The following is a 19,224-nucleotide window of genomic DNA, read 5'->3' on the forward strand; positions in this document are numbered from 1 at the left end:
AGGTGCTCAGTAGATGGCAGAGACACTCTATGTGATTAAGAGCTCCAAAAGGGAGCTTTCCCTCATAGGGAAAATCCTATGAGCTGCATGGCTCACGAGGGCTTCAGGTGCTTAACTTGGTCTTAAAGAGAACAGCATTTCTACAGGAAAAGAGTCCTGGAAGGGGCATTTCAAGAATGAGTGAAGGCATGAGCCACTCAAAATGCACTGCAGAGATTGAGGAGCAAGAGGGTAGGTCCATGTTGTTAACGAGAAAGAAGACCAAGCAGTCAGACGAGTTAGACTAAAGAAGGTGTACATAACGGGTAGGAGATAAGGTAGAGAGATAGGCGGTCTTAACATTCCGTGTCCACTCTGAGCTGGCAATTCCACCTTTACAGATATATAAGGAAATAGTCTTGGAAATGTGCAGAGCTCCCAGAACTTCATAGAGTTTTAGGAAAACAGAAGCAGCCCAAATGTCCAACAATAGAAATACCTCTATATTGAAACATTAGGCAGGTGCAAAGAAACAGTGTAGAGCATTTTAGGACATGAGGCACTGCCATACAAAAAACATCTGTACAGATTTCAAAGGGGGAGGCAAACATTAGATTTCATTTTTATGGGGAAAGAGTTTATGCATATGAATTCCTGTCTATCCACATATTAGATACATTGGCACATAGATATATCAAAGCGCTAAAAGCACTTACTTCTGAATGGGAGGGAAAGAAGCAACTTCCATTTTTCTGCTTTTTGTTTGCAATGCCTACATTTTGTAATATGGACATGGATAGCATTGGTAATAAAAAACCACAACAATGAAAGTTATTTCATAAAAAAGAAAAGAAATAGAGGCCGGGGTAAACAGTTCACTGGATGCTTGCCTACAACATTCGTACTTTATCCGGTAGGCATGAGGTTATCCAAGAAAGCGAGGTGGGGGGGGGGGGATGGGGACGGGGGGGGGGGCTACAGCCTGAAAGGCAATATTTTAAAAGGGTCCACGGGATAAAAATGTTAGAAATTATTAAAAATTTAGAAAGCAAGTGGAGAGGTCCAAATGAGGAAAGTTTGAGGCAAGGCATGGCTCTGGGATTTCGGGGAAGAATGAAGCAGTGCCACTTCATCCCAGCACACTAACAGAGGAGTACTCACGGGGCGAGGCAATCAGGAAACCCTGAAATGGCAGGACTATTTGCTCAGCCCCTACTGTGCATGAAGCACTTCAGAAAGGCTTTGAAAACCTACCATTACTTCAGTCTGTCCTAAATAAATACATTTATTAAAATGGGGTAAAAGTCCAAAACTCGGCTTTTCTCTGCAGTGACCTGTACAAACTACAGACTTGCACACATAATGCTGGAGGAGACAAGGGGAGTGAATCTTTGACATTTAGGAAAATTAATGTTTTGCAATAAAACCTCACATTTGAAGTACTCTAAAAGATAAACGAGCTGTTTGGAAGAATCAGCGTCAACACTAAAGAGAATTAAGCCTAAATGCCCAAATCAAATATCTGCTCACAAAACCCTCTGGAAAAGTCACATCAATTCACATGTACGATGTATGTCCTTTGTGTTCCAAGGTGATACCATTGTGATAACAGCTGTAATAATGGCCCACAATCAGTAACCATGCAGTGGCTCAAGGGATGAGAGGTGGAAAGCAAACAAAAACATTTTAGAGTCACAATAATAGGAGAAAAGCATTATGCATCTCCAACTGGAAGGGGAGCTGTTGAATCAAACCTTATTTTTAAAGCACATTTGAGGTACAGAGTCAATGTTGCACTCCTATCACCAAATGCAAATAGAATTATTGGTCCAAGTTCATCAATCTATCTATGATACCAGAAATTTATGAGCTTGCAAGAAGCTCAGGCTGCCAAAAGACTCTTTCCAGTAGACCAGGTATGTAACCAAGAACTAAAGGTGGTGTATATATATTTATGTGTGTGTGTGTGTGTGTGTGTGTGTGTGTGTGTGTGTAGAGAGACAGAGAGACAGAGAGAGCAAAGGACTCAGACCACAGCTGAATTTCTTTCATCTTTGGTTATCTTCCCATCAGATTGTGAAATTAGCATTTCTCATTAATGAAGCTAAAACAAAATTAAAAAGGTTGATTGCTTTCTCCATGGTGGTCCTTTTATCATAGAAATGGCCACAGAATACCCGACTAAAGACAAAATACCAGAAAAACAGAAAATGAAAACAAAACCAGAATAGTTAAGAGTCCAGGAGGATGCTAATGCATTAAACTAACACATATGATAACTTAGGGAATAGTCTTTCTCTTATTTGATCGGAGCAGGTTAAAGAAGCTGGACACCAAGCTGGTATTCAACTGTGGACCTTTAATAAAGCAAAAACCAGCTGAGGCAAGTGTCGCCTTAAATGCAAGAGTGCACAACTACAGAACTGCAGAAGCCAAAAGAACACAGCACTGGGATTGAGCCACAGAGACTCCCACCATCTTAATGGACAATAATTTTCATTAGATAATAGTCTACATTTAATGCTACTGTTTAAAAACAAAAACAAAAAACCAAGTAACTAAAATTCAGTAGTCGCTGAATTAACATGTTTTCCCCTTTGTGCTCTGAGAATTAGAAGTCCAGGCCATACAGCTGTAGAGAAGAAGAGTGCCATACTTTAGTCAGTGTCATGATCTACCTGGAGGCTGCCAAGCCGGATGGATGTATATCACAGTCCCTCTTCCACTGGAAGCTGTTCCTCATTTGGGTCTAGGTTTCTCAGCACAGATGAGCTCATAAAACATAAATGGGTAAGCAGGTATAAAAGAACACCCAAAGTAGATCCTAAGATGAGTAACCAGGATGGTGAGGGATTTTTAGAACCACATCCCGGGAAAGAATCGAAAAAATGGGGATTGTTTAGGCAAACAGAAATAGCACTAAGGACTAGTTCAATGAAAGGGGATGAGAAACATCAACTGGACCAACGTCCAGCTTCACAACTCTCTGAAGAGCTTGGAAAATAGCATGAGTTTCCTACCTTGTGCACACACTGTAGCCAAGAGGTGAATACTGGTAACCTGAATACCAAAAATAACACCAAAACTTCCAATTTCACTTTTTTTCTTCCTACTTCTGCCCTGACATCTCCATTCTAAAAGAATAAACTCCTAAATTCTACAAACTTCTCTTCTGTTGACTATCCATCTTCAGCCCATGATCAAATGAAAATAGGAATCTAGAATTCTAAAAAGCATTCATTACTCTAGAAAACACTAGAAGATCCACAATCAACAGAAATTCCAAACGAGAGGATCTTAACTTGGAATGAGCCATCATGAGTGATGGCAATACGAGTATCCAGACAGCAATATCCATGACCAGCTGCCGACTGGCTCACACATACTTAGATTTTGCAGACTTCCTTTCCAGCAGGAACAGCCAAGATGGCTGAGTGCAGACAAAATACACGATTGTCATTTTTTCAAGACAGTTCTTACACACACATTCTACCATTATTTCAGGACAATGTTCAACTGTTTGATTACATGGGCAAGCTGAATTCTGACTTTAAAATGAAAATAAATAACCTTCCTGATCTGTTCCCAGATCCTTAGAAAAGTTATTCGAAAGCTTTAGATGTCTTGGACACAGACTCTTGGAAATATGAACATACTCCTGTCAGAGGTCCTTTGGGCTGTCAATTTACAGTGGCACAAGCAACCTCCTGAAGACACAGCCATGTTGGTCCCTGGATAGCAGGCTTCTCCGGTGTTAATGGTGCCACGATGAACTTTTTAAAAGAATCTGTGGCTCACACAACAATACTGTCATAGGGCCTTGTGAGAAAATCCTTTAGAAAGTACCCTTACAAATTTTTGATAAGCTCCATATGTAATTGATTTCTATGTTGAACTCAACGATTCTATAAAGGCCAGATTGGTTTTAGTGAAGAGGCCCTTCTATAGGGATTCCTTGTGATATTCATGAACAGAATAATTCAACAACATATCATCTAAGAAACTCTGGAAATTTCTACCTTAAGGAAAACAGTACAGCTAACATGGCAACAGAAGTTAAATATAAATACCAAATAAGCTCACAAGACTGTTTCATATACATAGAAAGTTTATATCTGGGAAGGAAGAAAGAAGGAAGAAAGGAAAGGACTGTCCTAATAAGAAGCATGTCTTCAATCCTAGTAAGTTCACTTGATGTACCAAGTGAAAAACCCTCCCTGATAAACTATCAGCACCTTAGCATACTTCCTATTGGAGCCCTTTAAGCAGTTTTCGTCCACAGAGTGAGAATCCTACCCATATCCACACCCCAGGAAGCAGCTTGACATATCAAACTCCAAAGTGATCCGAAATAACCATTTGAAATACAAGGCCTCCAGAATTTCCAAGCAAAGACTATAGTCAATTTCTAACTAAAAATACTTGAGAAGTCATTGACATTACTGGCCACTTATGAGCCAGCTTATTTTGACAAAATTTTTGAGAGGAAAAAAGTTATACAACATAAAAATATACATATCTATATGTAAGGAAACATAAATATGTAATAGGGTACATATAAAATATCATTTTACAGTGTGAGTGTTGTGTGTGTGTGTGTGTGTGTGTATGCAAAGATCAGAAGGATTTTAATAATAGTATCGGCCTTCTTTTGAGGCACATAATAATAAGGGTATACCATACCCTCAACACTAGACCGTGTGATTAGGGAAGCTCAAAATGAACAAATAAACTAATATCATACTGCATAGCTCCCTCTCATATAAATCCTCCTTCTGATAATAACACAGTCATAATACTAGGACTTCAGTATCACAAATGATTCCATTGACACTAATTATTCCTCAGTCGATCTTCTCAAAAACCCAGTGAGATAGCGCAGGGTACATACTATTACAGCTACTTTACACAATTACAGCTAAAGGTATAAGCATACCGTGACTCTTCGAGGAAGTGACAGATCTCCAGAACAGGAAGAGCCAAGATTCTCCTGACCTTCTCCTTACTGTTCTTTCAACACCACCATGTTGTCTATTCCCCAAAGTATAACAAAATCCGGGCAACAGAAGGGACAGGGGAAGCCACACTTTCTCAATTTGATGGGCCTTTAGAAACAGAAATTGAACCAAGGGAACCCCCATCATTAAATTCAGCTGTACCCACACCCACATCCTTTGGTCTCTTTTCTCAGTTTCAGCTCAGACGCTCTATCTTTTCTTTCTTTTTTCTAGAGACACATTTGAAGATGAAACCATTCATAACTGCCCATCCACAGACAGTTTGTGGCAGCATAATTGACAATGAGTCTGCTGCAAAAAAATGAAAATGCTGTTTTAATAACCTTGGCCTAAAATACATTCTGTTGTATGCCTCAAAGGGTTTCAATAAAAAGTCAACCTGTAGAGACATATTTTCTTGGCTTAAACAACAATCCAAAGCATATAAATGTAGTCCAACTATAATGACATATTTATAGGCCAATAAAGCTTACACTGCAGCTTTCATACTTCACTTAAAGGAACTCTGTAAGAAGCAGTGTTATATAAAATAATTTGATTTTTTTCAAACTATAGCCCAAGGAATAAAAAAATGCAAGTTTCCTATGTTTAACTGATAGTGTTTATATTCCTTCGTTGCTAAAAATTTTGTAAAATGAAATAATTCTTCATTTGACGACGTCCAACTGCCATACCAAATATGGGTATCAAGTCCACTTTATTACAAAAGCTAACTACTGTAATTCTAAAGACAAAAATAAATAACTAGAAGCTTGTGTAGTGAATGATTTAATCAACCCGATTCTTCTGGAAAAACAGGTTCCTGTGTTCATTATGCTTATGAATTATACATTCCTTAACCCTTGTATTTTAACATAGCTCTTTCTCTCTCTTTTTATCCTTTTCCTATAAACTTCAGTATGAAACTGTCTGTGGAGAAGGTAAAACATCTTACTGAGTAAAGTCACAATTTGAATTGGTTTCATACTGAACTTTCTTTCTTTGAAAAGGACAAAGAGGAGGGAAAGGGACGAAGGCATGCTAACACATCTCAGGAGTGTTTTTGAAGATTATTGGTTTTCCCACTATCTAGATGTGTCATTTTAGTCACCAGTCATTTTGAATCTTAAACGAAAACTGCAGAGATTTGTAAAAAGCAAACATGATATCCACAAATATTGTCCTTGAAGGGGAAGAGAATAAAAAAAAAAAAAAAAGAGCTGTGCTTCGAATCAGAGCAGTTATTGGAAGCTGCCATTTGGGGCAGAGTTTCTCTTTGTGGAGTATTAATTTGCTGGCAGACACACATTTGTGAGAACATTCTTGTTTTTTTACTCTTCAGAGAGAGACAGGAAGTGACACAAACTGGGATTAAAGGGAACTTATTCCACCTAAACATTGAGCAAGAAGAGTTCTTTAATTAGCTTTTAGATGGTAAAATCCCTTCTCTAAGAGTCAACTTAATTATTTTGTCGCTATTGATGTTTTAACGTGATGAAATCCTTCGGTTAAAAACATAACGTATCGGAGTTTTATTTTAGCCACAAGAAAGGTGAGATCTTTCCATTCTTTGCTTACTTCCACCAGAAAAAAAAAGAGGGGGGTCTTAAATAATCTCAGAGTTCATCTTCTTTCTTTGGTAAGAACAATGAGGAGTTGGAAGTGTTCTACAGAAGGAAAAACCTAATAAGTGTGTGAACTTCCATTAACAATGTGGTATTGGAAGTGGTTTCAGTGTGGCCCGGAGAGAGAGAGATAAGAAAACCACTGTGTAGAAAGAAAAGTGCAGACAACAAATATTTTGATGTTGCAGACAAAAAGGAAGAGGTTGAAGAGAAAGTTGCTAGGACAGGAATGTGTACAGCAAGTGACACCCCCTGTCTCCCCAATATATACATCCTAACAATGTAGACTTGTGAACCTTAGATCAAGCAGATAATGGAAACTCATTACATTAAGGAAAGTTTTTGTTTCTCTTTCCACATTATTACAACACAGTGTGCATTCCAATTACAAAAGCTATTTGTCTCAAATTCCCCACAGTTCATACCAACTGAGTAGAATTTCAAGGCCCCAAATTCTATCCTTAAAGGGGTATTTTACATTAAAAAAAAAGAAGGAAAAAGTAACATGGTGTTTCTTGTTCACCAGAGGAGAGCCTCCCCATCAAATCTCCTGTTGATTATTTTCCCTTTCTCAGCACTAATTGTATTGCTGTTTCCCAAATGAGACTGAAAAAAAATTCAGAATCACCTAGGAAGTCTTTTTATCAGGCCACATTCCTTGGCCTTGCTTTAATCCTACTGGATGAACAATCTGGGGAAGCTGGACTTAGCAATCAGTATTATTTTTAAAATTCCCCTAGTGAGTCTATCAAACACTAGGTTTAAAAACCACTAAGTACTTTGAATATTCACTATAAATCAATTTCTTCTGAAATTAATTATTAAAAAGTACATCATGGACTTTTTTTTTAGAATTCAGTAAGATCAAACCCTCTAAATCTTTTGCCAGAATTAAGAGATTGAGTTTCTTTTCAGATTCATTAATAAACTATCAATTTTAAACAGAAAACAAGTCTGCTATAAATACTCTTGTTTATATGTGTGACATCAAGCTTAACCATCTACACATCCTTTTGTCCCCCGTGGGTTTCCTGTTTAGTTTTTTATTAGTAACAGTATATTCCATAACTAAAAAAAAAAAAAAAAAAAAAAAAAATCAAACAAACAAAAGAAACGTTTAAATGTTAGGGAAAACATAAGACAATAGCAATACAACTTAGAGCAAACATTAGAAAAGTAATACAACACATGTATTATCCAGCATTATCACACATCAAGAGACTAGTCATTGTGTGTTCATGAAATTGGGGAGTATAACAGCATATATAGGAAATTTAGTAAAAAAAAAAAAAAAAAACAATTTGGGGGCTTTAAAATAAAACACCAGATTAATAATTTTCTTCAAAAGTCAGGCTGCCATGTCCAAAATATTACCGCCCGACATTTACCAAAAGATGACAGGAAACTGTTAGTCGTTGACTCAAATTGCAAGAAAATATTAATATGATTCCCAATGCACAGTACAGCTCATCACAAATCAGAATCACAGGAAAGACAGTTACTGCTGTTATGCAGTCTCTTTATGCCAATTAAGTAAAGAGTCTGGGTTTGTTGTAATAGTTAAATCCTAGGCTAAAGAAAACAGGAAGTTGTCACATTAAGGCATGAAATAGGGCTATGAAAATCAGCATTGTGTTAGAATGAAAGAAAAAGATGCCTTAATATGTTAAAAGTGAAGTTCCTCTTTGCCTAAAGAGGAAATAACTAGTCTAACTCAGAGGTCAACAACTTTGGTGTTAAGCAACGCTAGGAGAGTAAGTCAGTGAGCACCACAGGGAGATACAAATAGAAGGGAGAGGATAAAAGAAATGGCCACAGAAAGCCTCTGGAGAAGAACGTGTTAAGAAAAAGCAAAAGAATTCATCAGGAAGCCCCTTGTATACGCCAGTCATCACTGTGGTAAACTAAACCCTTTATATCTTAAATTTCAGTGACACAGTAAAATCCCCATCTTTTCCAGATGGGGAGACTGAGACTAGAAGGCGAAACAATTTGACATTGCTCCACACTAAGTAACTCATCTCTCTTCCTCGCTCTGCTTTCCACCCAGCCTTGGTAAACAAAACACATGAAATCCTGACATGGTGTTAACAGATGTCATACTATCTCCTCAGAACAAATATTTAAACTCTTCATTAATTCAATCTCAGGTGCCCTAATTAAGTCTTCTGCCTTGACACCAAATGGAAGCTGCCTAAGGCCACGTGTTGTATCACCTGGTTGCTGGCTCAGGGCCCCACCAGGAGAAGGCCCTGCAATCCGGCAGCCAGCATCCATCCCTTACATACCCCAACAATCCGTCCATACATATTCCCAAGACCCTCTGAGGTCAAAGAAATTTTATGTCTATATAAAATTATATATATGACAGGGTTTCCAGAAAGGCCTACAACCAGGAGAAAAAAAAAAAAAGTAGGTTACTACTGTCTACACCCACACATGAGATTTGGAAGTATAAATTATATTTACCAAGGTCAGCCTTTTCCTTGAGAACGTCTTTGAAGTTGAGTCCACTGTTGAGTGTTGACTGCCTATACTTCAGCAAAGCTTCCTTCTGTCCATTCCTCCCCAAGGCCGTGGTCTTCACGGCCCCAGCCTGGAGGCCACATCTCCACTTGGAGAAATCAGAGTGTACCCACTTGACCAGGTCTTCAAGCTTCACGATTACCTTTTCAGAAACAGCAATGACTTCATCCTGCAAGAAGTGGTCAGGGAAGAACAAAACATTATTTGTGGTTGTAGGGCAAATGAGAAATGTTCAACAAAGCTCCTCTGAGATACTATTTGAGTGGTTCAACCTTATGCATGAAGACAATGTGCTTTTTGGTGACAAGAGAATCTTCAATAATTCACTTCAGTGGTTTTTCACTGCTAGCTGCCTAGTTGAAAAATAATTTAGAAGATCTACTTGTAATATGATTAGAAAGTGTTCCCCAATTTGGGTAGTGATTCTGATAGCCATTTTTAATGCCAGTTGCCAAGGCCCACTCTGCCTGTCTGACCACTCACTCCGGTGAAAGCTAATTTTTAGGTGCAGTTAATTGCAAAAGTAAAAAGTGAGAACTAGGTGACTAATGGTTAGCCTGTCTCTATATAAATGGTCTAAGTAATCTGGGATTCTTGGAACTCTGACTCACCCCCAAATTCCTATGTTTATGGTACATTTTCCCTTGGCTTATACACAAATATTGAATTTAACTTTTGTCCTAAAAATTAAATAAAACTGTGATGTAATCCCAAAAGAAATACTTCATAAATGTTATGTGCTTCCCACTGAAAGAAACTTACACATTCTCATGTTTCTTAAAAACTTTGTAAGCTGAGAAATGAACTGATTTTTTTCTTTTAATACATATGGGTAAGAGGAGAGAGGGTGAGCAAAGAGAAAGCCTTTGAATCTAAGAAAAGTAGTTGAAACTTAAGTTTCTCGTATGGATCATAAATTTGAATTTTAAGCATCTCTAATTGCTTCCAGGAAACAACCAACTTCTCTGATTCAGAATTAATCCAGCAAGATATTTAATAGATATCCATCCATGGAGTGAAGGAGGGCCTCTCTTACTGAAGATTCTTTGGAAAAGGCTTAAGAAGATCATCTCACTGGGTTTTAAGTTAAATTATTTGAAGCATTTGACATTTCAACTTGAACTGACTTCTTTCATTTCTTTTACTTCACATTTCTGAAGAAAGCTTAGCTGTGAAAACCCCTAAGCTTACAAAATCTTAGAAATATTTTTGACAAACAACAACAGGAAGATGTCTCTAAGCTATTAAACAAAAGGAATTCACAAGTGATTTTGGCTAATTTTGCTGTTAAACATGACTCTTTCCTCCTTCTCCTCCCCCACCTACACACACACACACACACACACACACACACACACACGTACTGCATATGCAACTCCAAAGCAAACAAAAAAGGGTTTATTAAGATAAGCTTCACACAATAAGAAACCCTGGATTTAGTTTTTAAAAATGTTTTAAGGTAGGATCTAAAATTTCACTTTTCCTCATCCAGTTCCAAGCTGCTTCTGAGAACAAAGTTTGTCAGGCAGCAGCAAAATAAATACTCTATCAAAAATGAAAAGTAAAACTTTCGTAATGGAGTCCTTTCTCTTATCATGATTAAATATGGACTTCCACTGAATGGGACCCAAAGTGGAAACTGTTTTTATCCTCTGCTCAAGAAAAAAAAAAAATCAGTACTTTATAAACAATGGAGCACATTACAAAGTACCATTTCAACGGATGATTTCACTCAGATTCACTACACCATCCTCTTGAAATAAAAGATCTGTCGTTGTCACGCATTTTATAGCTATTACATGGTGATTATTAAATGTCAGAATGAAAATTCAGGCTGGGTATGGTTTCAAAGCATATGGGAACAGCTTCTGGACAGGGCACACGAGAAGTCAAGTTTAGAATATACTGGAAAATAATTATCATGTATATAAGTCTCAATATTAGCAAAGATGGAATTTGGCAACAATGTTACCAAATATGGTTCCTCAGAAGAGGCCAGTTTGGAGATGAGTGTTATTTTCAAATAGCTCTAACTATGATCAAATGATTATCATTTCAATTACCAGTTGCTTCAGATCTTTTCCAAGAAATGGCATGACTAGCTCTGGCTGGCTTACAGCGCCCGCCAAACAAATAGTTTATTAACCAAGAGAAAATACAATCCTTATGATGTCACTGATGAATAAACCTATCTTTCAAGATTCAGTCTATAGATTTTGTCCTTCCTCCTTTTCTCTTTCTCAGGAACAGACTTCATGAATATACACACATATATAAAAACAAATGCAGGAATTCACATAAACACGCATAAGCCATAAACCCAAGTTTGGATTAATTGTGCAACCACCAGTATGTTTTACTGTGGATTCACAGAGAAACTGGCCCTGCAACATTGTCAAATGCCAGGATTTAGAAGGAAATCTGATAAGCGGAGGAGGGGGAAGCAACAAACCAACCCAAAAAAACAAAACAGCTAACATATATATAGAAAATGTCTCAGGAAACATTGCTTTGTACACACAATGGCATAAATCACATGTTCGTATTTACTATTCTGGGCAAGCATTGACTAAAGTTCCTAATACTCGCCGTTCTCGGGCAAGCCTCTATGTCTAAGAAAAGAATTTCAATAAGCTCATCTCATGATTACATTAGCTCTCTGCAAACCAAGAATTAGCACTGGATAAATATTGCTGATTTACCCTAATACAACACAAAAGGAACACAAAGGAATACACTTTGTTATTCTCATAATGTACCTTGGCTTTTCAATTAACCCAGCTCCCAATCAATATTTATGGAGGCTGCGTCGAGACGCTACCGAAGTCCAGATCCCCTGTCGCCATTGTTTGAAGTGGCTTGTTTCTGTCATTTGGATTTTGCGTGTACCACTGTATAAAAACAGCTTATTCCATCATGGAATCCTCTCTGTCAGAGAGGAGAGTATCTAGGCGTGAAGTCACAAATGAGCCTGTTTGTGTATTGTTGGCCTCCCCACGTGTTCAAAAAAGTGGGCAACTTCCCATTAGGTCTCTGGACTTCCATCTTTCCATAAAATAAAATAAAAACAAAACGGTAAAAAAATAAATAAATAAAATGAAAAAGAGCTGCCAAAACAAAAACAACAAACAGCTGAAAGTGGGTGCTTTCTTTAGAGAAGATGTGAGATCTCTAGTTTACTGGTGACCCCATCACTCTCTACTGTCTTACAGCCAGTCCACTTTTCCCTTACCTGCCTGGCCCCTGGGCAGCTGGCCAGCAGTTAAACTTGCGCACCCTGATGTAGTCCACCTCTTTCATTTTATTGACAAAGATGGTGAGGTTCAGTGACATAGCCTCCTACCAACTTCCCATAGAACTTGGACAAGACTTCAGGTCCCCTATCTGCCAACATAGCATTCATCCTGGACTCCAGAGTCTCTGCCTGGGTCCGCTCCTAGGCCTGCAATTTATTCACTGGGAACACCAGGAAACTTATTTAACCTCCTTGTGCTTCTATGTTGTTGTTGTTTTTTTTTAATGTACTGAAAAAAAAAGGACAATAATACTCTACCTCTTAAGGTAATTGCGAGGATTTAAATGGGCTTACATAAATGCAGTGGGATGTTGGAGTCAGCCACATTTTCATTGTCATAAGTCCTCTGCACTGGTGTTTTCCAAAGTGTGCCATGCAGAGATGAGTTTAGATGGTTCAGGGGTAAACTTTTTTTTTTTTTTTATAAGTTACTCATTGCTTATTTATTTTTGTGGTTACTTTCCATTTATGGGAAAGTGGTACTGGTTTTCCATTTATAGGAGATTTAGAAAGTTTCCTCTTTAAATAAATGTAAGTTAAAAAAAAATAGGTTGATTTCAACAAAACCATTAAGTAAACACAGGACATGTGAGTATGGCAAAAAAATAAAATAAAATAAAAGAGAAGATGCGATGAAAATGACTGAAATTTGGGACAGTGTATTATGTCAGTGGTTCTCAAAGCGTAGTCCAGGAACCCTGGGGAATCCCCAAGACTATTTCAGGTGGTCCGTACAAGCAAAACAAAGATCATAATAATACTAAGACATTATTTGCTTCTTTCAGTCTTATTTTCTTTCAAGTGTAGAGTGGGGTTTTCCAGAGACTATATGACATATGGCAAGGCAGGAGAGTAAATGCAGAAGCAGATACGAGAATCCAGCTGCCTCTCTCAAGCTAGACACTAAAGAGCTTATAAAAATGTAAAACAGTGCCACTGTTTTTACTAATTCTTTGTTTTTCAAAATATGGTTAATTTTCATAAAAATGTGGCACTTATATAATAGGTTTATATTACTATTTTTATTTTTTAAGTTAACTTACAGTAAAATTTCCTGTTTTGATGTACAGCTCTATGAGTTTTAACACATGGCAACCACTGATCTGTTCTTGCTATTGTGTTCTCTTTTCCAAATGTCATATAAATTGAATCATACCATCTGAAATCTTTTGAGACTGCTTCTTTCACTCAGCATAACGCCTTTGAGATCCATCCATGTTGCAGATGTACCAACAGCCTGATTCCTTTTCACTGCTGAGTAGTATCTCCTGTGACGTGGATGTGTCACAAAATTGTTTATCCATTCACCCACTGAGGGACGCTGGGTTGTTTTCAACTCTGGTGATTACAACTAGAGCTGCTGTAAACATTCACATGAAGGTTTTTTTGTGAACATACATTTTTAATTCACTAGAACAAATCCTCAGGAGAGGGACTGCTGGGTAAGTGTAGATCTAATGTTATAGAGTCGGTTTTCCAGAGTGGCTGGACCATTTTGTACTCCTACCAGGAAATAGATGAGTATTCCAGTTGTTTCTCTTCCTTGTCAGTACTCGATACCATCTTTGTCAATTAACTTATTATGGCCTACTCTAAATATGTGTGGAGTGGCTTCTTATCATGTTTTAATTTTCATTTCCCTAATGACTAATGATGTCGAACATCTTTTCAGTGTTACTTTTTCATCCATATATCCTTTATGGTGAAGTGCATGTTGAAGTCTTTGGCTTATTTCTCAAATTGGACTGTTTGTTTTCTTAACATTGCATTTTCTTGTATCTACTGGTCTTTTGTCAGATATGTGATTTGGAGTATTTTCTCCCATTCTGTGGCTGTCTTTTCATTCTCTTAACAGTGTCTTCAAAGGTTTTAAATTTTGATCAAGTCCAGTTTGACCAGGTTGTTTCTTCTTTGAATCGTGGCTTTGCTGTTCTGTTGCACCTATGAGCTCTTTGCCTAATCCCAGGTCACAAAGAGTTTCTCCTATGTTTCCTTCCCAAAGTTGTATAGTTTTATATTTAGAAATATGATCTATTTTGGCTTAATCTTGTATAATGTTTGAGATTCAGCTTGACATTCATTTTTTCTACATATGGATGTCATATTATTTTTATTTTTAAATGAATTACCAAGTACTTTAAGTTACTTCTCATTTTTAATTTATTCTTTAAATTTTTAAAAAGATTTTTATTTATTTATTTATTCATGAGAGACACGCAGAGAGAGACAGAGACATAGGTAAAGGGAGAGGCAGGCTCCCTGTGGGGGGCCTGATGCAGGATGAGATCCCAGAACCCTGGGATCACAACCTGAGCCAAAGGCAGATGCTCAACCACTGAGCCACCCAGGTGCCCTTCATTTTTAATTTGTAACACAGTAAATATCAATAGATATAAGTCTCATAAACTAAAGCTCCTTGGCGTCCTTGATAATTTGGATATAAAGGGTATTGAGTTCAAAACCTTTGACAATGTTGTATTATATCTTGAACCCAAGACCTTTTCTCATTCTTTGTTTCCTTTGATTTCTTAGTGGCATTTGATAATGAACAACCCTTCCTTCGACAAAACTCTCCCTCTTGTTAAGAACTGTGAAGAGTGTGAGATTTTACTCTACTTTCAAACTTACAAGTTGGCCTGCCACAGTTCTACAGATGCTGGCAGAGGACAGAAGACTCCTGGTCAGAGACAAAGAATGGTTTATTGCTCACAGCAACAGCTGCAGTGAAAGTATCATGTTTGTGTTGTTTCTTCAATACCTAATTGCCAAAATGGGATACAAAGAGGGTGAGATGACACGTGCACATGCAGTGGGGTGCATTACAGAATAGAACCCTGAGTGTAGAGAACCCAAATCTTTAATACTGATCAATAATCATGCCTACCCTTTGTTCTGTAGAAAGACACTAGCTCTGTCTTCCAAAGCTGTTCACTATATAGGCATCCTTGAAAAGATAGTCCAGGGATCCCTGGGTGGCGCAGCGGTTTGGCGCCTGTCTTTGGCCCGGGGTGCAATCCTGGAGACCCGGAATCGAATCCCACATCAGGCTCCCGGTGTATGGAGCCTGCTTCTCCCTCTGCCTGTGTCTCTGCCTCTCTCTCTCTCTCTCTCTCTGTGACTATCATTAAGTAAAAAAAAAAAAAAAAAAAAAGATAGTCCAGAACAGGAAATCAGTGGCTCTGCTCACAAGATGTGCAAAAACTCAATGGATCCATGAAGAACACCCACCCAACACCTACCACCTCTATATTTCTTTGCTTCATTCAATTTCTCTTCTTCGTTATTCCGTCTCCCTACTGGGAAAATGTAGGAAACATAGATCCTTAGATATAGTCTGGGCCCAGATCCTCTTTCTCTGAATATTACTCTTTGAGGAAATCATTTTCCATGGGAATTCCAGTATTCACCCTTTAACTACATTCTACAGTTTGGTTCCAAAAATTCATCTAGACTCTAGTCCCATATTGTCAATCTGATGTCTCAGAATCAACTCACACCTAGTGGAACTGCACAGCCCATTTGGCTGATCGTAAGAAAAGATCTTAGACAACACAAGGGTAATTTAAATCCCCCAACTGTGGCTAGCTTTCCCCCAAAATCTATTCTTCCTTTCTTCTTTAGTAATAAACTGCTAATTTGCTGCACACAGAATAAAGACACCATTTCCCCTGCTCCTCTTATAGCTAGTTTCAGTCATGTGACCAAGTTCTTACCAAAAAAAAAAAAAGTATGAGTAATAGTGGTGTGTGCAACTTCCAGGTCATGGCCTTAAAGGGAATGGATATGCCTTTGGAACATACACATGAGGACAAATCTCTTAGGAGAAAAAAAAACAGAGGAGTTGGCTCTCTAGGCAATCTCATGGAGAACCACCATACCATCCCTGAACCATATACCTGTAGGCGGTGACACAAGTGAGGTTTTGAACTCCCAACTTACTTAAGCACTTTAATTCTGGGTCTCTCTTGCACACAGATATACCTTTATCATGATAAATATATCATTCCTCAGGAGAGAGAACACGAACACAACCTTCCTTATAACATCATGTGGTAACTAGTAACCAATCATTGCTTAGGATAGCTATATTCAGGGGTGCCTACATGGCTCAGTCAGTTAAGCACCCAACTCTTGATTTCAGCTCAGGTCATGATCTTAGGGTCAGGGGATCGAGTCCCTCGTTGGGCTCCATGCTCAGCATGGAGTCTACTTGTTCCTCTCCCTCTGCTCCTCCTCTGCTTGCTCTCTTTCCTCCCATAAATAAATAAATAAATAAATAAATAAATAAATAAATAAATAAATAAATAAAATCTTTTAAAAAGGATAACTATATTCAGCTATGTTAATGAAGCCCAAAGATTATGAACACATAGATGTATTATCAAAGAGTTTGGCAGGAGGAGGACTGAATGAGAACAGGAAAACACAGCATATTCATCTCAATCTTCCCCAAACATCCTAGATTTTTAAAATATTCTTTGTAGCAATCAAAATGTGATAAATGTTGGAAACACAAACATGACAACAGGTGATATGTTAGCTAAATAAATAGTGAAACCAAAATAATAGTCCAATTGGTTCCACAAGAGTGGGATATTTTCATCTAGATAGAAACTAAAAATGAAAAAAAAAAAAAAACCAAAACACTCTATTAAATGCTATGATTTAGAAAGACCAGTGCAAGCACATCAGCTTGTGCCCTAACCACCGTGGTAGGCAGATGTGCCCATGGTGTGCAAAGGTAAGACAGTGCCACCAATGGGCCTGGCTGGGTTGGCCACTCGCATGCTTTCAAGCCCTGTCCAGATGACTGCTATTCTAGGCACCTTCATTTGGCTGACCACTCTCCCTGTTAGATGTTGGTGTGCTCCACAAACAGGATTCCTACAGAATGAGTATAAAGGTTTCATTACAGGCACATGGTTGCCAGTCAGAGTCCAACAAAGTCAGGGAGGACAGAATGGTGATATGGGTCAACAAGATGAAGTTTTCACTGGCTGGCCATGAAATGAGAAAAATAAAGACAATGCCATGAGCATTTTGTGAAGCTCCATTTGCTAGATTTCAGGGATGATCTTTGCACCAGTTAGCATCCCAGCAGGAAACAGATGGAATACTTGTGTAATGAAAATCCAAGGAAGATTTTATAAAGGCTCTAATGATAAAGTTATTGATAGGATGTAAAGGAACCACAAGAGATGGATAGTACACGAACTTGGGCTGAGCGCAGGTCGGTTCTCATCACTTCTAGGCCAAAAGGTCAAAGCCAAGGAGCCAGTGGTTACCAGAAGAGAGGAAACCCTTCTATCGGTGGCGGTGACTCTTCCTTAGAGGGACACCAAAGCCCGGAGGAACCTCACAGGAAAGAACAGGGGATAAATACTTGCCTTCACCCTCCTTCCTACCCTCATCTGGCAGGGCACCTCTATGCTATGGCTGAACCCCACTGGAAGCCACAGGGCCAAGAGCTGTTTCGATGGAGCAAACCAGTGAAACAGTCAGAGGGCAGAGAGAAGGGAGCAGTGCTGCTCTAGCGGGGCCCCTGCACACTCTTCCCATTTAAGACTTCATTCTTCCTCCTTTCATCTGGTGTAATAATATCCATTTTTCCTCAGAAATAAGGATGGCAATAGACGATAGTAGTTGTTTTTTAATGTCCTGAGTAGACAAAATAAAATGATATCAACACTAAGTTGGTCCCTGAACTGGGAATTACTGTTCTTATTACATGTGACATAATGGTAAATCTTTATTAGGCACCACTATTTCATGCTGAATTGCATAATTCTGTGTTCTACAGGAAACACCCACACTGCTGAAACTTTTCAGTGGCAGGTACCCTTGCTTAATTTCTACCTCTCCTGGACTTCCCAAAGAGCTAAGGACTGTGCTGTGCCTAAAGCACACAAAACTACTTATTTTAACAGTATACCATCTCTGGCTGTTCCATGTTGGGAGAAACTAAGAGACACTTAGAAAGCACTGGCTTCCAAGTCTGCCTAACCCAGGTTCAAATGCAGCTCTACTAGGTTGAATGTCCACATTTATCTTGGGACATGATATCATCTTGCCCAGGTCTCATCTAAAAAATGGGGTGGGGGTGGGGTCCCTGGCTGGCTCAGTCAGTGGATCATGTGACTTTTGATTTCAGTCAGGGTTGTGAGTTCCAGCTCTGGACATAGAGATCACTTAAAAAAAAAAATGGGGGGGGGGGAATAAGATTAAAAAAACCCTTGCCTCCTTGGGCAGTCAGGATGTTGAAGCAATCAGAGTACAATGGTCAACACAGAGAAGGCACCCAAGAAACAACGGCTACTACTATTACTACATCACATCATTTTAACTGAAGATGAGGGAGTGAAGGTGACGAGTATCCAGATGCCACCCGTGAGTAGCTGTGTGTATTCCTAACTCTTCTTAATTCTTTGGGAACAATGATACCTGTAGTTACTGCTAGGTACCTCCAAGGGGAAGCTGGGCCAGAAAGCAATCACTAATTGTCTGGGTTCCTAAGTCATTTCCCTCAGTCCTTGAAGAAAGAGCAGTGGAAAACTCTGAGATGTTTTACTTTACCTAGACACTAATCCACGAATTTAACAGACACGCTCTTATCTGATCTCTCCAAGGACCCTCTGAGGTAGGTGCTCTCAGGCCCATTTTAGAGATGAGAAAACTGAGGTGAAACCAGAAGCCAGATTTGGTAACACCCTCATCTCATTGGCAGATTAGTCTCTGTGGTCTTTTCAGTACAACACTCCATGCTACTCCCACCCTAGGATAAGGGAACTCTGCCCTAGCAGTG

General features: G+C 38.6%; 1 protein-coding gene across 2 annotated transcripts in view; it reads right to left on the reverse strand.

Annotated features, from left to right (window-relative positions):
• ARID5B (AT-rich interaction domain 5B) overlaps positions 1-19,224 on the reverse strand; it is a 178,613-nt gene that overhangs the window by 138,505 nt on the left and 20,884 nt on the right. For both annotated transcript variants that reach the window (XM_055308720.1, XM_055308719.1), the window contains exon 3: positions 9,071-9,296. In XM_055308720.1, the coding sequence (XP_055164695.1) occupies positions 9,071-9,296 (226 nt within the window). The remainder of the gene's footprint in view (positions 1-9,070; positions 9,297-19,224) is intronic.

Source organism: Nyctereutes procyonoides, unplaced genomic scaffold, assembly GCF_905146905.1.
Source record: "Nyctereutes procyonoides isolate TBG_1078 unplaced genomic scaffold, NYPRO_anot_genome, whole genome shotgun sequence".
Lineage (NCBI taxonomy): Eukaryota > Metazoa > Chordata > Mammalia > Carnivora > Canidae > Nyctereutes > Nyctereutes procyonoides.